Below are 26,692 nucleotides of genomic sequence, written 5' to 3'. Positions count from 1 at the left end.
TATGCAACTGTGCATGAATTACCAATGGAATTTTGAAAATTATAATGTCTTTTTAACCAATTGTTCACCTAATTATGCTCCTCGCTATTGAATGAAATGCATACAAGTAACGGTAATATTATCGTTAGTCATAAACAAATCTTAAATCGATTACACATGTGTTTTGTATTTACCTAGTGTGACACATTTACGTGTTTTTAATGGCTTTATGAATAGTTAGCGTAAAGGTACTTTCTATTTACATAAAACAATGATCATTACAAGGGTTATTTCAAGTAAAATTTGTTGATATTGAGATTGGGATATTGGGATATTGAGATGTACTAAATTATTTAGAATTATTATTATATTCGATAAACATTATTTATTTAATTAAATCAATAAAAAATACGAAGGTAGAACGTATCGAGCATCCCAGTTGTCCCACCCCAGTTGGGGCGTCACATGTCGGTTAAGAGTTTAATGTTAATTTTCTCTTTACGCTGTATAAGAAAAGTAAATAAGCGATTCTTTTTTTAATTCATCAATCTTCGTACTAAATTCGAACAAAATCAATCTTATTTTCAAAAATATGACGTGAAACAATTCAAAAGAAAGCAATACTCACGTTAAGAACCTTTGTAGTGTGAGATACAGTTCGAAAAGTGTTGTTCCCATAGTCAAGGGCTCGGACCCGACAGACGACGAACCAAGTCCCGTCTCCCCGTTGATACCACCGGCCAGTGTTGTTGTAGAACCCTCACTACTATACCGCAACCTCTTGAGACTTTTGCACACCTCGATTATTTCAGGTTCCACTAATGACGCGATCTTCCCTTCGTATAGCCCATACAAGGTCTTTGAATAGGGGAAGTTCATAACCCTGTAAAAAATTAAGAATTAATCGTTTAAATAATAGCATGGCAATGGTCTTGTTTACTAGCTATGACTAATGTATGAGTAAGCACTAATTACAGAATGGATACGGTCATTACAACTTACTCAACAAACACTCTGTCGTAATATTCCACTGCTCTCTGCAGGTCAGATCGGACTAATTGTATCACTCTGATCAAATGCTGTAGTCTGGTATCTTCTGTGTTATCCTTGCACTCATTATTGTCTAATATGTGCACGAACCAATCCGAAGCACCCTGTATCACCGCCTGGTTTAATACTTCGAGGATAGTTGGCTTGCTCTTGTCGTCTCTGAGCCAACCGTACAGGTTCACTGGGAACATGTCCATGTTTTCAGGGGCATCCAAAACGGATAACTTGTATAGGATTTTAAGGACTTCCCTGAGAGTCTTCATGACTGTTTTATCGCCCGCTGTCTTCTTCCTGAGCTTCCTAACGTGGCTATAGCATGTCGGGAGCAGTTTTCTAGCACCATCCCAGAACAGCTTGACGTCCTCTTCATTTATCAGACCTGGAGGTGAATGAAACGTTTTTTTGTACTTTTCAAAATTAAACGAAATTTTTTCAACGGCACTGTCTTTACTTCACACTATTTCAAATATAGGACAGATATCTACGGAAATTTGTTATTTTACACAACTCCAATCTCAAGCTACGGCAAAAATATAGCTGAAAGAAAATACTGTTTTCTTGTATTTTTTATTTATTCTATCCCACTGCAAGAAAAAGTAGCTTTCCCAACTTTGTAGCTAATATTTCATGAATTTCTTATCATTTCTCTACTTGTGTCAAAATATCTTACCAGACTGCAAAGGCTTGGTGATCTTGTCCAGCAGCGTGTTGAAGAGTGCGAAGCTGAGCGGATGGTCGGCGGTGACGGCGCAGTACACGGCCCACTGCACGAGGCAGTTGTCGGCGGCGCTGAGCCCGCTCTGCGCCGCGTGCTGCGTCAGGATGGCCTCCGCCGCCGCGCTGAAGTTGCCGCACCACCAGTACGGGGCCACCTAACACACATACATCCAGCATTGTATATTATTTACGTATCATTAATTATCATCATCATCCTAGCCTTTTCCCTACCCAACAAAATTTAATGTGCCTTCAATAGTTCCAAAATTCAATAGTATCAAAATTTAATAATTCTTACAATTAAGGCATGAGAAGTATAAGTAAATGAATATAAATGTTTTAGTCTGTTTTTTTGGAAATAAGAAAAATAAAAAGTGATTTCGGTTCGGTTTTCGCTTCGGTCGAGAACAAATCCATAAAAAATAGTTTGAGTATGAAGTTGGTGTTCAGTACGGTGCCACAACTAACTTCTGTGTTCAAATATATATATATTTTGGAAATAAAATTGGCCTGAGGATCCTTAGCGACTTAGAGAAGCACACACACAATCGTAACATATTATTTTCTAGTTGGAATCCAAAATATTTTAGTTGACATTTTTTTGAAGATCAATATAAAAACGCATCGATAAAAAATACACTGCGTAGTATTGTACCATTTGTAACGCATTGTCACGACAGTAATAATGCTCAAGGATGTCGTCAAAACCATTTTTTTTACTTGATTTATTTCGTGAGACCTGAGCTGTAGATTACGATCAAAATATATACGCTTTTAAATTACGTCTAGTCATATGATATATCTGTTAAACTTCAAACTAAATTGAGAACATAAAACTAAACATTTCGATTATATGACGAAGATTGAGCCAGTTTGTATCCATGAGTTTTTGAGATACATCGTAAAATGACGATAGCTGCAACCTCACAAGAAATTTACGAGCGTTTTTTCGTATCACTGTCAGTCAATAAAACGATGCAGCAAAACATACGGAAATAGCTAACCTTCTACCAATAACACAGTAGGCATTTAGGTAAGTAATCCTCTCAAATGGAACAGAACAGCGCCCGTACTATGAGCCGTTGATTCTTATAAAGCCATGTCTTGCTTTCGTGGGAAGAAGATAGTGCAATACACTGCTCATAGCGGTGTCTCCCTTCCACCAAGGCAACAATTATGACATTTCGAACTCACATTATATACGAAGAACTCATGTATATATCAATTTCCGTGATCATGAGACACATAGTTATAACAGTATATTTTTGCATAATGAGATCATTTAATATGAGGCATCAATAGAATTATGTCATAGCATACTTTAAATAACATTGCCCGCTTATAGTCAAGTAGCAATGCACTACTTGGGTCAGTAGTCGTATAAAATTAGTAATCAGTATGCATGCGAGCATGTAACAACGTCCCTCTTTGTGTATGTTGTACTGTCATCAACATAAATCGGTTAACACAATCAGATTTACAAAGTACCAGTATTTTTCTGTTGTAATAGTAATTTTAATGATACTTTAGGTGTCAACATAATTTTATAACATGACAACGCTCATTTAATTTGATAAGGAGCAGATGTTTTGATATTAAAAAAAGACTCACGCATTATGGAAGGAACCCAGTATTTGTGCGAGTCCTCTTTCACATAGATTTAAGTCACATGCACATAACAACCAGACTCAGGATAAACACTGATCACACAAATGCTTATTTAGTACCAGATGTGTTGGGTTCGGCACGGTAACCTTTACCAGTCGGCTATCCTTGCGACATCTGTTGCTGACCGTACTAAAGTCCCTTGGTTCACCATTTACGCAGTAGACGTACCTTAGAATTCTCAAGCTCGTGCAGAAGTATAATTCTAAGTAGATGTCTGTGCTCTTGCGCGGCGACTTGAGCGTTCTTCTCTGAGGAATAGTTAAGACGTACTTTGACAACGCCTTGACGCCTCAGTTTGCTTTTCTTGCTGAGACTGAACCACATCGTCATCCCGCCCGCGGGTATCGACTGAAACAAAAAAACATCACGTTATCATCTCAACAGGTTATTAAAGAGATTTTAGTGTTAGATCCCAAAATCCTATCCCGTTTCTGCCTCTAATGGAAAATAATTCAAATGTCTTTCAAAAGGTTTGCCAAAGCCTACCTTAAAATAAGTTATTGCCTACTTTAAATGTGTTTTTAATGAAACACCAAAAAAGTATCTTAAAATGTCTCTTGAATCCAAATTCTTACCTTTAGTGGTATATTAGAAGTACCAATCAGTTCATTATCATGTTTCCCTGTTGAGGCAGTGATAGCTATTTCCTTCATCAGTTTCCGTAGTCCTTTGACTCCTTTCACTTCAAATATCTTCGTCATTTTCTCTTTGACAGTCTCAGCGGGGTCAAAATCCCTAGAACAAAACACTTGTTATTTGTTTATCAAAGTATTTATATAAACAAAGTCAACGGCATTTGTTTCTAGGGCATAAAAACTTTAATCACTGTAGTTTATGTCACCTTGACTAATTAAAACACGTAGGTATTTGCGTGTAGCAATGTAATAGTTTAGCACTATTAACATGAATCGTGAAAGGTTTTGAATGCTTTAGTTAAAATCAGTAATCGGAATATTTATCGGTGTTGGAGGTCAAGAACCTTCGGTACGATTTTAGGATTTTCTATTAAAATAGGTAGATTGTTTTGGTCACGAATGTTTCATAAATTTCATTCAGTATTTGTAACTTACCATACTTCTAGTACGAGGGAGTCTTCTTGTACACTACCGGGCATTGGCCTGTAATATAAGATCCTTTTTACTAGTAGTAATCAGGTAACATGCGACATACATTTCGGTAGGGTGGGTATTAACACAAATTATGTGGTAAGAGTTCTACGTTAATAATATTTTAATTTTTATACAAAAATCCTGTTTGAAAGTCAAATAAATCATTTTATTAAGACCGAGGTCATCTAGCCATGCATTGGTTCGGTATGCTTTCAACAGATATTTGCATATTTATTTTGCACATGACTTCATCGTTGGCCGAAGCGTTTCCCCCTACTTTGGTTTGTATACATAATTATTTACATTTCTCAGAACTGCATTCACAGATTGTTTGAGACAAGACACTGACTAACCGTGTTGTCTTAGGCTTAGCGTAATTTTTATTTTCGTATTATTCATCAAGAGAAATTTCGTATGTCTAGACCTATCGACGGAAATAGATTATGAGACAAAATAAAGAATACTTACAGTGAGAAGTGTTCCTCCCACATGGGGTTTAGAGTGCCAGACTTTACAGATGTGTTGTACCTATGCGTGGGGTTCGACATCAGGTAGATTGTGACGAAGGGGTCGCTCAGACCATTCGGGTCCTTAGGAACAAGGTCTTTAGCTTCCACTACTTCAACATTTAACATTAATTCTGGAGGTTCTTTGGCTTCAGCTTGTGTTAGGAGTTCCGTGTGCTTATCATTGGCTATCTTGAAAGCTTCTTGTATGTAAGACAGCATCGCTAGCTGCCCTACCTCGCAGCTTACGTCACATCCCCCGACATTGTGTAAAATCTCGTAAAGTACTTCCAAATAAAGTTCATCGACCTGAAAATTACAATACGCTAATTGAAAGTTTCAAGATATAAACGAGAGATTTCAAATATGACTATCGAAACCATTGACCGAGATAATAATAGATACCTAATTAACACCTTATGCTATAAATATATATGTTCGTTGTATAGTACCTAATATATACCATAAAAATCCTAAGTGTGTAAATGTTCAATTACAAGCTGTATTAGATTTTGTATTAGATACAAAACTTGTAAGTAACCTTTTTGTAATCTATCGACCCCATTGTTATCAAGTGTGGCATATCTAAACCTAGGTTTTGTCTTGTTCTAAATAGTCTTTTTTTGTTTTTTTATTTATAATATCGTAATTACAACCGATCGACTGATTCTGTATGTCGAAATGAACAACTTCTTTAAGATCAGTCAAACGAACATGGGCTACCAATGCTACTAATATTATAAACGCGAAACTTTTTCTGACTATATATTTTTCTTTTTTATGCAAAAACAATTTTTGCCGACAGTTGGAACACAGATATTTTATAGCCTGGACTAAAACATAGTTAAGATAGTTTTTATCCTAATTTTATACTCCTGAGGTATTAAAAGCCGAATTGCCGAAACTCGATAAACCTTCAAATGTTGCGCAAAATTGTTCTCATTAGCAAAAACGAATAAAAATGAAGAGAATGGTCTTGTCTACCAACAATTATTATAAAATAATATTATTTTGGTTGTCGAAGCGTAACAGCGCTATACACGTCTTAGAACAGCATCTCCCTGACACACCGGCAATATTCTTACTTAAGACGTCGCGTTAGGGCCCCCAATTGTAAACGCAATAGCAAATAAAGTAGGTATTAAATAAGACAGAAGAAGATATAATTATTGGGTTATTCCTGCAGAAATACATGGGATATCCAGCGTGTTGGATGACATCCCTTTAACCGCGTCGTAAATGGTCGAAATTTTGTAAATGGTTTTTATAAAACAGGGGTTTCTTTCGACGCAACTAATCATATTCAAGAACTTATCACTCAACTGCTATTTAAACAGACGTTAGACATTTATATAAATAAGGTTTATCTTCAGGGATTGAGTTTGCAAAACCCCAAATAAAAATTCAAAAATCGATCGGGTAGGAAACTTCGAGAAAACTTCAAAGTACAACTTATAACACATCTTGTTCTATTGATGTAAAGCAAATTCACACCTGCGAATGATACGCAATCTTTACAACTTCTTCAACAAAATTTTCATATTGCAAAAACGCCACCATCACATAAAGATGATACACAAAAGAATAAAAAAGCTACTTTTATTAAAAAAATACTTTCGTCTTCAACAACTCACTTTTCAATCCGAACCTAGGAATGAATTGTTCAAAACTGGTTTAACATTTTATATCAAGTGGCAAGATAACTTTCTCGATAATTTGCCACTTAATTTATAATTTTCTGTCATATCACAAACTACTTGAGATTGTATACTACTTATTTACCTCAGCTATATCCAAGTTACAATGCAAACGAAACGTGACTACTATCAGTTCCTAAAACAGTTGAGAAGGTCATCTATAGGATAAAGGAAGCAATATTTCTCGAATGGGCATTATTTACCAAATATCTCTCTAAAACATTTTTATCTGGGTTTTGACGTAACACTCACCGAAGAATCGTAATAATATCGCAATTTCATAAACCAGTTGACGGTATCGAGAAACTAAACCGCACAACAACACCCTCTGCACTGCAGCTAACACCACAACCGAATGAATCATCAAGTTTTGAATGATGGGGTGTCCTGGTAACGATACCACCGGAACTTGCCGCGCCAATGCGACCAAACAGAACCGACCCCACCAAAAGAGTTGACACTGTGTATAAAGTGACCCTCTCCACGTAGCAGGGTTACTGCGCCGTCGTAGGAAGACTATCGATCTGATAGTTGGTGGTGGTTTCGATTACCCACTTGCTTGGCTACCAAATAACTGGGTTTGTATTTGTTTGGCCGAGCACAAGAGCAATTACCTACTGAACTTTATATTAAGGTCGTTATTCTCTGAACAGACTGACTCATGACTTAGTTTTTTATTTATAAATATATTGAGCTGGCCAGGTAAGAAGAAAGTGGTATATTGTTTATGACCCCATTCGTATTTTATGTCTACGAATCACGAAGTCGGGAGTAAGAAAATAAACTGTAATTAAAATTAAGATAGCCACCATTGGGCATGATACTTAACAGGCAATGTGTCTTAATAAGATGTTAAGACAGACCCAGTAACATTTAATAACTTTTAATAACCATAGACGCTTGTATATCTTCTTTAGAAACTGGTTAACTAATACAGGTTTTTCGCTAATCGTAAGGTACAAGGACGAAAATATGAGGATACTGGTTCAAAAAACAAAAAAAAAAGCTGTCTAAAGAACCGACTTATAACTCTACTCAACAACTCTACCTCAAATTCTTATTAATTGAAACCAGTGCAAGATGTTAAAACCTCTCATATCCCTCGTTTACGTTAGATTTAAGGCAATATGTGGGTAGCCCTATGTGTATTTATTTTAAGTATGTGGGTAATTAAAATTCACACACTTAATTATATTAAATTACTGAGGTGTACAAACTGTCATAGACTGGATCAGCATACTCGTCTGTCTTTCTAACAATTCTTTCTTCACTCCCCTGAACTTAGTTCGAAGTGTCCCCATACCATTCATTCTCGTTAAATATTCAGTCATCTCTGACTGTTACATATTCACAAATTCATTCACTAGAACACAACTCGCGCAGCACTATGTTCGGACTATTACGAAACGCAGATAGTTCGCCATCTTCCTCTAGAACATTTTAAACACTTTGATATCGTAATTATTACGAGAAACTTAAGGAAAGTGAAGAGAAATGAATGTGGTGGAAGCTGGCGGTGCACTGGCGGAGTCCGGCCGACCGGGACTCGGGATTGAACCCGCACTGCCGCCAAATTCTATTTTTGCAAAGCGCCGCCAACGAAAACGAATGAGAGAGCACACCTAAATAATAAAAAAATCTCCAAAATATTTCAAGACGCCACTGACGTCTCACTCATCCAACATCTTTGCTGGAATGACCAAGTTTCCGGTTTGTCTACGTAGGGAGAAAATGTGCCCATTAAAATTTACCGCGCGAAACTATTAGGTACAACGGTATCAAGAAACAAAATTACACAAATTCTTGGGTTTTTAAACATTGCTAATTTGTATTAAAAAGTCAATTGGCGAAATCTATGACGTATTTCTTAGTTGAAGTGACGCAATTTATATAATAACTGAAATAGGTGATGGATGTTCCTCTCAAGAAAGGATATAGGCCGAACAACATTATCGAAAGTGTAATGGAACTGTAAATGCATTGACTACCATAATAAAAAAATAAATAACACCATAACACTTGAACCAGACTATAAATTACGATGTAGGCCATTATATAGCCTATAACAATTATTATGTAGTACATAATGTTCATAGCTATCAATAAACATTGCTATCATGCATCTATCTAATTCTAACTAGACTATCTCGTATGGTTTACTACTGTAATGCCATTGTGTAAGATAATAAAGGTAAAACAATTATTTCTGGGCTTCCTAAAACTAGCAATGTTTATTATAAACTAAGTCATGTTTAGCACACAATTAAAAGCCAAGGTTCCCAGTTAGCAGGGCAACAGGCGCGCGTGCTGAACGATTTATTTATTTTATTAACCGCGTGCGTTTGGGCTCGCCGCGAACGGAAACTACTTCTCTCTTACATTATTGCCAATTTATTAACATAACTGAACTTCAGTGCAAGTACGCAACTGTTAAGTGTATTCACAACAAAATTACAAAATTAGAATTCAAGATGTTCTGTTACAGGTAAACCATGAATTTTTAGGAGCGCTGATTTTTGAATAGACCTGAATAGTTTTATCAGACTAAACCTATTTGGAACAGTTTGATATCAGAGAACGTGCCTATACATCCGTTTTAATAAGCAAGATAATAAAGGCCATTAGGATATGATGAACAAAATATTGGTAATATTAGAAATATCGATCGTTATACAGATAGGTAAACTCAATCTGCGCAGATTCTACATCATGGTAAATACAATACACAGAAATATAGGTAACGTAATGCTATCCTATAGCGGCCTATGTTTAACTCAATCCAACACTTTGCGAATATGTCTAGAATCACTATCATGTTAGAGATTACGTTAATGCATCTTGAGAATATCCAGCCGATACATCAAGCGCATAACTGTCTAGATCTAGATGAACCGAACCTTAAGTACTCTCATTCACTTAGTGAATGTATTTATAATTATTAAGTAAGAAATTTAAACATCTTACACGGAATAGCCACTTATTCAAAACACTTCTACTACCGGAAATCTAAAATTACTTGTTAAATAAATAATTTAGTTATTTTACTATTTTCACGAACTTCAACAAAAGGGGAATGACATTGGAAGTCAAGCATACGTTAACGACGACGGTCATTGAGATCAACCTTGGTGAGGAAGTTGACAAAATAAAATGAGAAAAGTAAAAATTCAGCTGGGATCGTGCCAGAAACACGGCCGAGTATTGCGAGCATTGTGCGCTCGTCTCCATACAATCAACTCGGAGAATACGAGGAGGTCACACAACGTAAATTGGTTCAACCTGTACTGACAGGATATCCCCGATGATCTATACAATAAGTCATGTGCAGTGCAACCGAAGAAACAGTTCGTTCTGTTATAGTTACTATCGTAACGAGCATTGATAAATCCTTAAAAAATAAGAACTGTTTTATGACCAATGTTGGTATTCGTTTATAAAAGTACACACCAGATGTTTATTTGCTGTCTCTTAATAAGTGAAGTAACAATAACACGGTTACTCAAACCAAGCTATGCAATCGTGACACCACCTTGGAATATTGCCCATGATAGCAAATACCTTAGGTTAATGTCACTGCATCGTACCGCCGGAGCCCAAAATTAACTGTGACACAGTTTCCCAGGATAGGTATAGCCCAATGTCTAGTTCAATTAAAAGCTAAGACTGGCTGGAGTTCACTTCTAATTGACCTAAAAATACAGCTGGTGTTGCAACTGCGACACTTAGGTAGCCCGCGGGTTACGAGATCATCGATTTCCGCCACGATGAAACGTTTATTGTCCGTGCACTTTCCTGTATAGCCATCACGGGAATATAGGTCGAATCGTGTAAATAAATTACGGCGAGTTCTATCCATCCAAGTGTTTAATAATAGGAACGTGAAAAGCAGCTTTTGCTTGAGAATACGAGCGTGCATGCATGCATATCCTTTATACTGATAGTTACAAACCGAATTCCTATTCTAGGATATTAGCAGCAGATTGTCTTAACTAAAACTTCCCAACGACAAAATGTGAAAATATGTTTAGCCTAGAGAATTGAAAATTTAAGAAGGTACGAGCCAAAAAGGTCAAGTAATGTCCAGTCACCAGTGTGTATATTTCTAGTGAACATTCAATATTTTACGTAACTGATGGCTGTATAAATATGGCAAAATGGTATTTCTTTCAATATAGGCTTAATTAAAAGTACACCCGTTCTCACGTACCTTTGTATTTTATGCAAATAAGTCTAATCATAAAGCTTAGCATTGACATACACAAACACATGTGATTTTTATGTTGGCAATTACGATATCTTTAACTATGTGTTAAACAGGTAATTAAATAAATTAACTACCTAGTAAAACTAAGAATTACCAGAACGCCTACCATCGTACTAATTCAGAAATTAAGAAATTTAAATTGAACAATAGGCGATGTGATAGACAAGTGGAAGAAGAGTGGGGAGGCCTTTGCCCAGCAGTGGGACATTCCAGGCTAGTAATAATAATAATAGGCGATATAACTCACTGACGGATACCAAGACCGGGATTAAGGAAATTAACTCCCAAGGAATCCTTGGCAATAAAATAGTAAATATGTACTCACGTTCCACCCTATAGCCTCCGCATAGCGATCTATTTTCTCATGCTCATCTGGTTCCGAGTCAGTGTCGAGTAAGGTCTCATTCCCGCTGTCAGAGTCCCTCAACACGCTTCTACTTTCTGCCTGAAGGTCAGCTTCAAGCTTCTGTTCACCATCTTGCTCTTCAGCCTCCTTCAAAGGAGCTAAGGGAGTGGATTCCTCTAAAGCCGCACGCTGAGAAGCTTGCTTAAGTATAGAACCAAATTTTTCGAAGAAACTGTCGTCTACTTCTTGTATTCTGTAACAAATAATATAATCGTTTGATTGTAATGTACATTAATTTTGGTTATGCATTAACAACAAATAATTGAAGTATCTGTTTGTTACAGCATATAAGTCAGATGATTTTTAATTTTATAAAACCATCCTTTTAAAGACAGGGCGTTATGGCGCACATTGGGGGAGGCCTATGTCCCGCAGTGGACTACTAAAGGCTGATGATTGGCTGCTGAGGCTTTTTTTCGGAAATACTTTTCTTGTGATTAGCTCTATACTTATAGAACTTAAAGATTGTGTATTTGCAACATGATGTGGCATTACATAGTGTTTAATTTATTGCAAGTACCTACTATGTCAATAACAAAGATATAAGGAATTACGATGATAAAATAATACAAAGTGTAAACATTCAAGATAAATTTATTTCATTAATCCTAGGAACATTATTGTCATTTTTTAGTCCATTCTGGAATGATAGGCAAGATCTAAATTCGCAACACTTATCAAATCGATAGAAGTACTGGTAAAAAATACATTCGTTCGATAATCGTAAATCATAACAATAGTTACGTCTCTTTATTATTATATAACACATAAAAAAGGTAACAAAAAAAGTAACATGGATCAATAAAAACTTTAAAAAATACAGCAAAACAATTTGGCACCAGCTAAATAAATACATATAAAATCTTTTTACATCTTATACAACCAACAGCTTCCAACTCTAAAATGTATAGGTATAACATTAAATTCTATGTTTAAATGCAATTTTCACTAAACCTACAATTAGTTTACAATGTTTACATATTAAAAGTTGATTATGGCATTCTAGATATGTACTTAGTTTTACATTTCCATGCAATTCATCATAGCTTCATATTCAATCTTCTAAGCCTGACATCAGAGTATATTTAATCTCTGTATACTCTAGAGCACCATGGAGGCTGCCCTCCCTTCCAATACCGGATTCTTTGATACCTCCAAATGCTGGTTCTGCTGCTGACAAAATTCCATCATTTATGGCCACCATACCAAATTCTAGTTCTCTAGACATTCTAAAGGCTTGTCCAAGATCTGTGGTAAAAACATATGCAGCGAGACCACTTTTAGTGCTGTTAGCTATTTTCAATGCTTCATCCTCACTGCTTATTTTAACAACAGAAGCAACTGGGCCAAATATTTCTTCATTAAATACTTTCATGTCTGGTGTAACATTAACCAGCAATGTGGACTCAAAGAACTTGTTACCAAGCTCAGCAGCAATCTTGCCACCAATTAATGGTTGTGCTCCTTTCTTTACTGCATCATCAACTAAACCAGCCACCTTCTTGGTTTGCTCCATATTAACAAGAGGGCCACAAGTAACTCCATCCTTTGTGCCAGGTCCCAATATACACTTAGATCTAATTCGAGCTTTAAACCCTTCAACAAACTCATGATATATAGCTTCATGTATCAAGAATCTATTGGCCCCAACACAAGCCTGTCCATTGTTTCTAAACTTCGCTAGCATTGCATGATCCAGAGCTCGCTCAATATTAGCACTGGGAAATACAATAAATGGAGCATTCCCGCCCAGTTCAAGAGACACTCTCTTAATGCCCTTTGCTGCCATTCCATATAATAATTTACCAACATGAGTAGAACCCGTGAAAGAAATGCAAGCAACATTAGGGTTTTCACATAAAACTTTCCCAACTGCAGGAGTATTATTTCTATTGCATGTGATAATATTGATAACTCCTTTTGGCACACCAGCTTGCTCAGCCAGTTCCACGGCCGCAAGAGCTGATAAGGGTGTGTCTTCAGATGGCTTTATTACACATGTGCACCCAGCCGCCATCAAAGCTCCTACTTTTCTAGTAATCATGGCATAAGGGAAATTCCATGGTGTTATAACAGACACAACACCTATCGGCTGTCTTGTGAGCAATATCTGCTTGTTGGGCCAAGGACTTGGGATGACTTCTCCATTGAGGTGGCGAGCACAATTAGCAAACCAATCCAAAAATGAATTACCATAGGCAACTTCACCTTTTGCTTCACTTAAGGGTTTCCCACTCTCAGCAGTTATTATTTCTGCTAAATCATTTGCATGTCGCTCACAAGTATCAAACCAATTCCTGATTATCTTTGACCGCTCTTTGGCTGAGATATGTTTCCAAGTCTGGAATGCGTCGGCGGCTACCTGGACTGCTCGTTCAGCGTCGTGTTCGTCCATATCCGGTACATTTTGAATGACAGAGTCATCAGCGGGATTGTACACCGGGAACTCGCCTCCACTTCTCGAAGTCACCCAGTGTCCATCGACATAAGCTTGACTTCTGAGCAAATTCATTTGTCTGTATTGAGTCATGAAGATTTTAATATTTTTAGAGACACCGGCACGTACGATATTCATACTTCTAATGAAGTTTTGCGAATGTCGATTTAATATTTATTCGTAGTTATTATCTCACTGTCGCCTACACACTTTTTATCAATGACCTCGAGTATGTTTATTGCATATATACGACCGTAGCCGTAACAAACAAATTTATCAAACAATTATGAGTGACAACGCGTATTTCAAGCAACAGTTCAATTATTTAATCGTGTTCATATACTTCATATCACTGCATCAAAACGGTGAAGGCTGGGGAGGCTGAGACAGAGTTTGACAGATAGATAACAAACTATGACGTTTGCTGTCAGCTACGTTTCGTTATGCAAAGAAGTCTAACGATGAAAGTTATACATAGAAAACAACCTGATTTTTGACCAAAGTTCTTACAAACACTAGGTTAAAATTCAGTTTAAATTTTATTGGACTCGAAAACAACTTAGGGCAACATTGAAGAATAATTAACAATACACCTCAATTCACTACAACGCGAAGAGAGAGAAAATCAAGTGTACCAACTAGATGGCGTTACATTAATGGCTTTGATAAATAACATAAAAACGCGGTAGATATTTAAAATTATACTTTCATTATTTTCTTGTTTTGCACACGATAAATTTAACTGCTATGCTATTAACATTAACTGCAATGAAAAAGGAATCATCTTATTATTTATGTGTGTATTTTCTAAATTAATGTATTTCTATGAAATAGACTTTTTGTAGTTTAAAAAGTTTATCTCGGCATAAAAGTTTTCGCCAATACCTATATACACATACAAAATTATCGTGTCTACACGTGACACACAATATAATAATACTAATGTTTGTGCACCCCTTAACCTTAAGTCTGATAATAATTAGTTTAATTAAAAGAAAATAGAATCTCTGAAGAATAGAATATCTGACTAGTAAATAGGAAATCCAATATGAAAACATTCAAAACTTACTTGTTATCATGCACTTGTTCCTCAACGGATTTTTGCTGTTGCAATTTTTCGTAAAATCCTTTCCACATAGATTCTTCATCCATTATGATAAAAAAAAATCACTCGCGTCTAAATACTTTATCAAGCATAAATTTCAAACACAAACAAAAGACAACTGACCACGAACAGTAACTAAAATAATATGTAGATACCCACGATCATCGATGTACAATGAATCACAAAAGTAATCGAGTCATATGGTCTGGAAGAAATGACGTAAACACTACCGGTGAACTCGAGTCTTGAGATTTTGATACGGAAATAACGTTATTCACTGCGGTTCGAGAGCAACCGGCTCCAACTTCACTTACGAGTTCAGTGACACGAATTTCACATTGACTTTTACGTTAAAAGATTTTTAGATATCATGTCACCTACACACAGTTTATAATGTTAACGTGTCTAGAGTTTGTTTTGTTTACGGTTGCGGCAACAGGGCTATAGTGACGTAATTCGAGACGTTTCAAGGTGGTTAGTTGTGAGCGGGTCGAACGTTCAGCGCTCACCGTGCCGCGGCAATGTGTAAACTAAAAGGTTTGCATTAGCAAACGTGCTTTTGTAAAGACACACAATCAGACTGCAAACAATTTTACAATGGCCCTATCAGCATAATCCTGTTACGTTTATCATTATAAATCTTTAAAAGAATGCAATCGCAGTAGCTTATTAATGAGACTCAGTATTAAATGCAAGATAAAATTTAAACCTATTTAAAACTGGGATGTACCAGTATTTTGTTAAAAATAAAGTTAATTTTTCATATTGGTCATATTATGGATAGGTTCCTAGTTTCCTACGTACTTAGTTGTTTGATTACAAGACATTACATTCTCCAATAAGTTATGTAGGTATGTCTCAGCGATTTTGTTAAACAATAGAGTTGCGTGTCAAATGAGGTCTCACTGCAGTTGTAGTTAGTCAATATGGCTAACAGGTGAGCCATGACAACAATTTACTATACTTGCCGATTTAAAAGTCGTCATAGTTGATGTATGATTTCAACATTTCGTCACAGTAACAGTAAATTCGCTTTTAAAAGATTGTTTATTGCATGCATACCCTATGCAAGCGAGCAATTAAAACAAAGCCATAACACCGTTGACCAATGAATAACTGTATCATATCACAGTGTGGGCGTAATTTATTCTAGCATTCTAGAAATATCTAAAACAGAGGACCATCTAATTGATGAGCACATTTGTTTTTTTTTTAATTTTTATTAGCAGAGATTAATCTTTATCGCTCTAGTTGACGCATGATAATGATATTGAACCCTAAGCAAAGTGTATGACGCAAGGCTACGTGAAGCCGAATTCTGAACCTTCAAGGCCACGGTAAGCTCGAGGTTATAGGGAGGCTCTACAGGCTTTACGGTCCACGTAGTTTAACCATTGTTATCGTATCTGATATCAAAATACGAAAGGAAACTATGTAAAGTGATTTTATTTCGGTTTGTTTGTATCGTTAGTCTTAACAACAAATCACTTTACATTACATTACAAATTAATTAATTTACTTCAAAAGGCTAGGCAAACTTTATTTGAAAACTACGAAAAAAACATTGCTGATTTCATGAATCAAATAATTGAATGAAATGCGTCAATTCGAACCTGAATATTTTTCCGTCCCTAACTAGGAGTACATTCCATCATGGAAAGGAAAAAATAATTAGGTTTAGGTAAAATACTATTAAAAATTTGCGTCAACAGTGAATTAACCATATGCTTATAAAATGATTCACGAGAATCTATACTTACTAATATATAAAGCTGAAGAGTTTGTTTGTTTGAGTGCGCTAATCTCAGGAACTACTGGTTCAAATTGATTTTTTTTGTGTTGAATAGACCATTCATCGAGGAAGGTTTTAGGCTATATACCATCACGCTGCGACTAATAGGAGCGAAGAAAAAAAATATAACTTATATCTTCTAACCACGCGGACGAAGTTGCGGGAAACAGCTAGTTCATTATAAACCTAACCATTATTAAACTTATTTACTGACATGAAGTTAGCAACTCAAGGAAAATCTGCATACGATAGATGTCGACAAAAAGCAATCATATTGGTATTATTAAATAATAAGCTGCCACACTCAACTTATTGAGTCAAAAAACTCAACAGGACAATTTTTATATGTAGTACAGTAGAGCACTATTTAATATATTTGCCATGGAAATTTGAAACCTATTATATATTTATTTATTAGATAAGGTTAGGTTAAATACATTATGCTAAAACCTGTTTTTTGGGATTACCCCAAAACCCAGCTGTTGACGTAACTGATTCATACGCACAAAGTTTTAGAGAATTACCTTTTGTGACGTTCTCTTTACTATCTAAATTAAATATGAATGACTAAATGTTTATATCCTGAACAAGCCTATCTAACTAGACAAGTGACATTTCCGAATTTGTTAAAGATGATAAACGTTGTTGAAAAAACGAGTTTATTGTCCTCAGTCAATGAATCTGACTACTACAAGTAGGATAAGTAATTTTCTAAATCTAATAATATAAATCTGCTTTGTCGGTCAGATAGATTTTCAATAAAATATTGAATGCGTATTTATCATTTTATCACATCATTAAAAGAAGGAAGACTGTAGCACTTAAGGTGATAAAATGTATGGCATTGGGGCCTAGAAATATAAAGAAAAAAGTATGCCATATTTTTTGGAGACCTGTCTGACGAACTAAGCAGATGTTTCTTGCTGTTAAATTCGCTTCTCTACAAAACACTGGAATATTGAACACGGATATGAAATTTATGGGAACTCCATTTTTTGGCTTAGGCATTAGTGCCCTTATGTCCCTAATACCGATTAATGTTACAACTTGTAGAAATGCCACAAGACTTGAAGGTACGGACAACTTGCCTCGAATCAAATGTCCGCAGCGATCTACATATTGCAGTACCTACCTAGTCAATGTTCTTGCTGAATCAGGTCTTTGCCCTTTATTTGTACCGATTAAGACTGGTATTTCGTCTATGTTTAGATAATTTATGAACGGTTAAGTGGTAATCGGTATTGTATTTCACCGCAGGGAAATTATCCTTTAAAATTGATTGAAAAATAATACTTATTAATAACGTCATTCAGGAAATGGCAAATGTTCTTAATGATATCAAAATTAAGTTTACATTAAGTTTCGATATTTTTCAAAATTCTGACACAGACAATCCTCAATCAATTATTCTATTGGTATAACTGTTACAATTACTCGACAGTACAATTACAGACCATTACAACATCCACTACTAACTAAACCCCTACGCTAAGTGCCATATAGTCAACTGCCTATTTATGTTTGAAACATTACGCTTTACAGAAGAATTTGTTTGCTATTAGTCATAGAAGATGTCATCATTGTGTATCAAGATCATAATTTATGCTATCTTGGTAGATAATTAAATTATGGCGCTTGTTTTTCATAAGACAGTGATGGAACTAACTATCGATCCAGACGCGCCCGGCAATGAGCCAAAACCCATAACATAATATTGGGATGCTAAAAAGGTTAAGGCCATAGTTATATTATAAGCAGAATATTTTGTTTGATACTGATGGCTATTTTTAACTACCGTAGAATTATCCGTTGTAGTTTCACATGTAAATGGTGATGCTAATAGCAAACATTTATATTTTGATGATGCATTTTTTTTGTTTTTCGTTGATTTTATGATTGAAAAATCAACTACATATATGTTGTCCCTCTACTGTACTGAAAGATCCGGCTTTAATGTGAGCAGAAATATATAAATAGATAAAAGGTAAAACCCTGAAAATTCCAGTTACTCAATTTAAAATTGCAGTATTCAATCATTATTAATCACAGTATTTTGAAAGACAATGTCGTAATTGCATCGGAATCTAGAAATTAATTATTAAGTACATAGCTACAACGTTTTTTACTAAGTAATTGTTCAGAGACCTTTTCATTCATTGTTAATATAACAAGATTCATCTCGCAAATCCTTGCGATAATTATAACGTAACTGACCTTTCACAAAGGGCTTTTCTCGGTAACATTCGCAACTGTAAATAAATGCAGAATATCACGGAAACTCTACATTACCGAGATAAATATTTTGCATTCCAACTAAATAGTCACGCCTGACAACTAACGAAGTCTCATAACTTGCATTATAATTACACTGTATAATTAACAACTTTATTATACACGAACGAAAAATTCATGCATCGACTATGTATGTAAGTCAAAAATGAGAGGTACCTAATTTAAAGTAATTTTTATTTTAAAAAGTTTTCGTTAAATGGTGACAAAAACATTCAAATATTAGTGCTCATCTATTTTATATTTACATAGATGTGATAAGGATAAGCAAATAATAAGGATAAGTACTTATATCACTGATAACTAAAAATATTATTTTTAAACAAGTCGCACCAATCAACTAGACAAATTAACATTTAGAAAAAACGAATTAAATACAAGAAAGCTCTTACTTTTTTCTGGAGATGATTTCTTTTTCTTGTAACTTCTTATACAAGAATTTCCACGGATCGTCTAACTTTTTCGTATGCATTTTCACTGATTATTTTGATAAAGCGCTGTCTTAACAACACAAAGTCTTACGCTTAATAGAGTCTAAAACTGTAAAAGGCAATTTATTTTCATAAAGTCAAATTCCTTCACCATATTCCTTGTACGCACATCAGTATTTTTCAGGCTATACTGTTGTAGACAGCGCGTGGTGTCAGCCACTGACCGACTGAATTGCAATGCCGCAAGCTTTGTTTGTTAGAGGTTTATTACCTACTCCAGTTTTAGAGTTCCAAGGTTTATACGTAAAACATTTTTTTGTAAGTTCAATTATTTAATACCTAGTTTGCCGGCTTATTATTCTCATGAAACATTCTTGTTGAGGAAAACAGCAAAATTAAAAGCCGGTATAATTGGGTTATAAATTGCTTATTCAATCAAATTATTCGCAACTGTTGGCTTATTTAGCTACTTAGAACGTAATAAGCAAAATATGATTATAAACATTTTCTTAGTCCATACGGTACGGAACTTTGCGGTGAATACTTATAAAGCCATCATGGTTACTTAAACGCAGAAGATTTTCCTCCAACCCTGTTTTTGCTGTATAATTATTGAGTAAGAACAACATTAACAACAATGGAGTCATTAAAATGTCAGGTTCTTAGTGGTTTTACACTTGAGTTAAACTACAATCTTTAAAAGATTTAATTAACATAATGCCAGATAGAAAACCCCATCATTGTTAAATTATAGAATCAAAAAACCGTAGGCGTACAACATGCTGTATTTAGTTTACTGGCTAATACCTGAAAACTTTCCGTTTTAAGTCGACGATGGAATCGATACAGGTCTGGAGCGTTAGGGTCAGTAGCTTTATATTTATCTGGTGAGTCAGAAGAAAGGGTAGAAACTTCTTGGGAATTTTTGCTCCGTCTCTTCACCCGCAACAAGCGCACTTAGAAAGCAAAGAAGAGTGGGCGAATCTGAGTGCTGTACATTTTATTTTAACGTTCAAAAGTGTCATTTTGAACAGGTGATTTTAATTTTAATTTCAGGAGATCCTTAAGAATCAAGAAATTATATTTAACCACTATAGGAAACAATCGAATATTAGTAAGCGTTTTTTCGTCATTAAAAACTTCAATTAGACTTCAGGGGTTTTTTAGAATTCCTAATACAATAGCAAAACGACGAATACACCGCTACTTGAGAGGGGCGATGACCGAGAATTCCAGTCAGTTTGCTGGTACTGGACGATTACGCTGCAGCCCTCGTGATAATTAAATTAAACCGTTCTCGGAAATACCTGTACAGAAATAAGAACCATTTATGAACTCTTTAAAGGCCCATAAATTTACGCTACTTAGTTTTTTAGGCAAATGACGTATATAGATAAATAAGTCATTTGCCAAAAAAACTGGTACGACTGGGATTTTTTTGAAAAAAAAAACCATTTCCCTCTTCATATGGATGGGTAGGTAGCTGTTAAAATTTAACACATCTCCCAAATATTGGCATTTTCTGATTTGTTCCAGCTATTTAACATTAATTTTTCCTTTATTTATTTTGTGGTCTAGATTCAGCAGTGCATTTTTAGATTTATAAATATTATTCTTTAAATTGAATCTACAATCTACATTAAATAGCAACAGTCATGAAACACCTGCAGTTCTAGATATTACCTAAATCTTACCAAAGTAACGTATGCCGTTTCGTAACTTTAAGAACTTGGTGAACAAAAAATTGACCCAGTCAGTCATGATTAACACAACAACACGTGCATCAAATGGTTACTCATTGATAGCTAAGAGAAGCTCTCGGAAACACCTGCATGCACTGAGCAGTTTTCTTATATTATTTCCATATTCATGAATAGTAATGCCTATTCCATGCTCTATTTACACCCTATGTAGATATGAGAATATAAAGCATTGAGCTTTTAAAATAAATAGTTGCTATCTAAGACATTTCGGCCATCGAATCAAATCAGATGGATGGTTCAAAAGGATGGGGTGAGGCGACAGGACGTACTACCCCTAAGGAAACCACGCGGTGTATCTGTTCTGCGACGACCGTCCATACTCTAGTTCATCTAACTTGAGTTTGGTAGTTAATAATTTATCACTTGCTCAGAAGAACAATCTTCTTTCAACATACTAAAACATATAACAGCAAAAGTACGTAGGGTGTCTTACTATTTTTTTATTTGCCACTGGAACGGCATTTATAGGATGGAAGATAGACTTTAATATAACCCGGATAAAGGTATCACCTATATCTACACTAATATATAAAGCTAAAGAGTTTGTTTGTTTGAACGCGCTAATCTCAGGAACGACTGGTTCAAATTGAAAAATTCTTTCTGTGTTGAATAGACCATTCATCGAGGAAGGTTTTAGGCTATATACCATCACGCTGCGACTTATAGGAGCGAAGATACAATGGAAAACGTGGAAAAAACAGGCAGGACTTAGTTTTCTTTGCAAGATCCTACGATTAAAGTCTGATCAAAGTAATGAGTTTGACCACAGAAGAAGATTTATTTCTGCTTAATTTAAATCCATCATTACAGGTTACATTGCATTATCTAACGACACTTAATAGCATGTCACATGCTAACATTAATCAGCAATAGATCTTTACGTGGACCGGTTTTGCCAGGTTTTGTTTTTCCAGAAGACATAAAATCCCCCTTATCCATGACGTCATGTACTACCATTAATTTAACAATTGTAAATTCAGTGGTGTAAATTCTTCGCAAAATAAACACAAACATGATTTCAAATGAACCAAACGTTCTGTGTAAAATCCGCAACCTAGACGAAATTGGTATTATGTTCCACTTGACTTTAAAATAACTAAGCTCTTTAAGATAATGAGACATGGTCAACCGTCTACCGAGTTATCACAAAGCATAGAAGTAATGATACATAATGTTCGTCAACATTCTAACAATAGAGATATGTATGTACTCTCATCACTTAAACTGTTAGCATTCTCGTCCGTGGGCAGATAATTTGCATTTGGCTGTATTGCTGGCATTGTTGTTCCGCAGTACATTCATTCTTTCATACAGTCGAGTTAGCAATCCCGTGGTCAGAATTTCAAAAATTCAACCGTAGGCCTTCGAAATAAGAGGGTCGTTGACAATAGCATTGTAAAATGTAACGTGTTGTACGCGGGCGAATGTAGCTTGCATTCTAAGAATTTTCGTCGCACATATTAGGCTAAATGGAAGCATGCGACGTCATAATATTGGTCATCGCTTTTTTAATCAATTGATGGTCGCAAACACACATCTCTACACAGAATATATATAGTATTAAGCCTCTTATTACTTAAGTACTAGAATTCTAATTTATAGACATAATTTATCTTTTTATATTAAAAACTTCATTAATTTATTCATGTACATTCATTAAGTGAGCATCAATTTATACGTAATAATGATCGCGCAATCAAATAAACAATAAGTTTTTGTTCAGTCGCTTCTTCATAATAGAGACCGTACCGGACCGTATTGCCCTATGCATGCAGACCGTATTGTCCGTCCTGTGCCATGCAGCGACAATTAATTCCTGATGCCGAAGAGGAACGGACGTCGGACGTTGATCGCTACGCTAGCTCACTACTACAAAGCTACCTTGGACCCATTAAAGATTCATCACATGTTTAATAGTACGTTAGTCATTATTATTATAACTAAGAAAGCAAATATTGACACGACAATATTAATGCAAGTGTAATTATACGTCTTATCAAGATTGTGGATAGAAGTCTCCAAGAAATGGTATCACGTAACGACTAGTTAGGGCTTCGGATGTGATTGATGACGGAAACAGGAATGAACGATGAGCAGAAAAAGGTGATGTTTACATAAAAGAACTTGCACCTTGTTATCATACCGTACGGTAAACATTTATCACGCTAGTATAACAGTTGCGTTCCCGCAATTTCTACGTAATTGACTATCCAGTTTTCAAGAACAGTCCGTTTACTTGATGTAATTATCTATATCTGCTTTTAATGATAAAATGTGTGTTTACAAGACAGACAAAGAAGGCCATATGACGAACAATGAGTCTCTCTTTAACAGCGAGATGTTATCATGATGCTGATGAGGCGAGTGCTGTGTAAGCGCGATCGCGTGAAATAAGATTTAGCACATTTATTATGCCTAATGTGTTGCTAGATTTCCAACCGAGATACCTAAAGTCAATAGAGGAAAACTTACTGCATTATGAAACGTTTACTGTAAATGTATCAGTATGACGTTCGTTTGTGGTAAAGGATCAAAGTGAAAAAGTGTGCGTCACGCGCTTTATTCCACGATTTCCATGCCTGTTATCGGCCATCAGTTCTTCATATAGCAACATAGGAAATGCCTATAATAACAGTCGTTACTTGAGCGCACCATTGATGTTACACAACCACGCAGTAATGTAACGAAGTACCTGTTAACTATTGTGTGGATGACCAAAACCCAAGGTCGGGAAATTAGTCAGCGCGTTTGCCATGTTTTGATATACACATTTTTTTGCTCGAGACATCGTTTTAGCTCATGCAATCAGTGGGCATAACCAAAAATGGATATCACAGCAATTATGAATGTTTGCTTGGTTTTGCTCGCGACTATCTAAGTTAGTAGGTAGGTACTGTACAATTACAAATAAACGACCGGTCCCTGAAATAGCAGCATACTCAAAAAACTTGCTCAAATGTGGACTGATTTCATTGTTTTCGATGGTGTTTTGTTTGTAACTTTCCTGTGATCTGACATACAACGCCATCTGTATGGCTGTTTTAAAACAATTATACGAACGAATGTTCATTCAAGGCATAGTTTCTTACTATACTCCGTTAGAGGCGCTTGCGCATGCTCACTTTTGGAATACATACTTATTATAGTTATTTTTTTTACAAATCATTTGTTTAACTTGATTGCAAACATAGATTGATGAAATAGCTTCACCTGTTCCAATTATACTGATACACAATAAGAGAGTTTGTTTAATTCAGATACCAATAATATTTTTATCAAAGTATAATTATTATCTTATTAGGTACTAGTTAACGCTTTAAAAAAACGTGATTGGTTTTACATTGATTTTAAGTTATCAAAGCAACTGAAGTATTTAATTCGAATTAATCTATATGTCGCGTCAGGTGGCATGGCAAGACACTAAAAGGTATGCAACTTGTCGTAATACCGGACAATTAAACTAATAAAGCCACTTCGCTTGTACAATCAGAGCAAAGATGTGTGCAGCTGCAGAAAAACAGAGCGTTTTAAGCGACATAATTAAAGGGACAAATAAGGGATAAGAAGTTAATTAAACTAATAAGAGTTTGTAAAGACACTTGTCTTGTGGTTTGTCCTTATTGAATTGACTTCAGCGTCATCTAAGTGTAGAACATGGAATAAAAATGTTAAAATAGTAAAAAAGTATATTTTCAGCGATACCGTAGCCAAATATATTTTTCTTACTTTTGACAGTATGTCTTTTTTTCTGTGTTACCACGCAGAGATAGAAATTGTAGAATGGTTAACATGATTCTTATAAATCCAGAAACGCGGCCCTGCTTCAAGATTAAAGTAGATTCTAAGCATTTCGTTTCAAAAACACCCTACCTATAATAGTTACAAACACATTGGTCGATTTGATTCCAGACAGACCACAAGCAGGAACAAGTCATATACTCCCAATATGTATATAGTTAGAAATTGTCTTGTATACATTTAGATATAACGGAGTTACGTAACAGGAAAGCCGGCTTGCTCTACAGATTAATATGGTCTGAATTACCTACAGTGACATCATAAATCCGATTTGAAACTAGAAAGACCTTTAAACCGGGACAACTTCATTGCAAGTACTGACGTAGAAAGCATAAAAATGTCTGCAATTGCAATTATATTACTTTAAAAAGTGGAAGAAGTAGATGAGCGGTTATTAGCATATCGCATCATCCTGACTCATCGTATAAGACTCGTCTCATCAACCGGACGATTACTAGGTCTACTAACGATGGAATTGCGCAAAATTATACGTCCAGAAGAGATTAAGCAATTGCCTGTAAATGCTCTATTCTATAGGAAGCTAAGAACGGGAAATTGTCTCAAATGATATAACAAAAATAGGTGAAAACTCTTCGATAAACTATTTGTGTATGAGAATTAGAACATTTGGGACTCAAGCGAGAAGTAATAGATGGTATTTGGAACAAATATAGAAGGTTTACGTAATAGGAATAAATGATGACGTCAATTTAATTTATCTTTATGCTCGGTAGCCCCTTATTTACGTAATTAACAAAAGAACTAAACGAAATTAGTTCATTAATCAGTTCCGCATTAATCATGTTCAGTTCTTTAACAGAGCTAACACGACTTCATGCAATCTGTTTTATCATATTCCCTTGAATTTAAATAAGCAACTTGAACGTAAAATCTATGCTTCATTAATTTCGTTAATACTGCGTATACAAATGCTATATTACCACAATTATGTAATATCTAAGTACTAAAAAAGTGGATGGAAGTTTGTCGAAATATAAATATCTATATCCCGTTACAGTGGCTCAAGAATAGTTATCAATTGGTAGTTAGATACGAGTATTGTTTTAATTAATTTTAATTACACAGTATTAGATAATTTTTGTATAAATGTACCTAATGTGTAATATAAACGCGCAATTTTTTTTTTTCTAAACATTGTCGTTTCTTTGCTTATGCGTAGAAATTTCTAACAACTAGCATTTTGATTTAGGTACTACCTAAATCACGTTACCACATATTTTTTATTACAGAAATTCATGATAACTACTTAAATAATGAGGTAACAGCAATTTTCCAAACACAAAGGGAATAAGCAATGTTTCTCATGTTATAAAAGCCAGAAACAAATCGCACTATAATTTTGAATCTAACACTTGAATACGATATTTGATACAGTAGGTACATACAATCAGTTGTTTTTGAGACAGATGTCTATGTATGTCACGTTTACAATAATAAACATTCCGCACATGTATCCGCGGAAGATCAAGCGACACGGTAATCTAGAAATTATTCTAGACACTATCGCATCAAAAAGAAGCAAATACGTCATATCAATCGTTACTCAACGTTGTGAAAGTGACGTATTCACAAAACAAACAAAGAAGATAAAATTGGGAAACAAAGCAAGACTACTGACTAACAATCGTACTAGAAGGTACCTGGTATTTAGCTAGTTTGT

The 26,692-nt window shown here is 35.2% G+C and overlaps 2 protein-coding genes across 10 annotated transcripts in view; both read right to left on the bottom strand.

The window, feature by feature from the left end:
* Positions 1 to 26,692, bottom strand: part of LOC113497952 (protein unc-13 homolog 4B) — a 53,112-nt gene that overhangs the window by 9,923 nt on the left and 16,497 nt on the right. For 4 of the 9 annotated variants that reach the window (XM_026877790.1, XM_026877792.1, XM_026877791.1 and 1 more), the window contains 8 exons: positions 11,316 to 11,589; positions 4,992 to 5,338; positions 4,485 to 4,532; positions 3,990 to 4,149; positions 3,583 to 3,762; positions 1,700 to 1,901; positions 982 to 1,408; positions 608 to 862 (listed from right to left, as the gene is read on the bottom strand). In XM_026877790.1, coding sequence (XP_026733591.1) covers positions 608 to 862; positions 982 to 1,408; positions 1,700 to 1,901; positions 3,583 to 3,762; positions 3,990 to 4,149; positions 4,485 to 4,532; positions 4,992 to 5,338; positions 11,316 to 11,589 — 1,893 coding nt within the window. Of the gene's footprint in view, positions 1 to 607; positions 863 to 981; positions 1,409 to 1,699; positions 1,902 to 3,582; positions 3,763 to 3,989; positions 4,150 to 4,484; positions 4,533 to 4,991; positions 5,339 to 6,978; positions 7,921 to 7,943; positions 8,834 to 11,315; positions 11,590 to 14,176; positions 14,487 to 14,902; positions 15,641 to 26,692 lie in introns of those variants that run through there. The other 5 variants (XM_026877793.1, XM_026877798.1, XM_026877794.1 and 2 more) reach the window with 5 other exon arrangements.
* Positions 12,228 to 14,189, bottom strand: LOC113497954 (succinate semialdehyde dehydrogenase). The gene has a single exon (XM_026877804.1). It carries the CDS (start codon positions 13,969 to 13,971, stop codon positions 12,451 to 12,453), a length of 1,521 nt encoding a protein of 506 aa, XP_026733605.1. The 5' UTR covers positions 13,972 to 14,189; the 3' UTR covers positions 12,228 to 12,450.

The sequence above is a fragment of the Trichoplusia ni genome, chromosome 10 (genome assembly GCF_003590095.1).
Source record: "Trichoplusia ni isolate ovarian cell line Hi5 chromosome 10, tn1, whole genome shotgun sequence".
NCBI classification, from domain to species: Eukaryota; Metazoa; Arthropoda; class Insecta; order Lepidoptera; family Noctuidae; genus Trichoplusia; species Trichoplusia ni.
The sequence above is the reverse complement of the archived record's forward strand: the minus strand, read 5'-3'. Positions and strand labels throughout refer to the sequence as shown.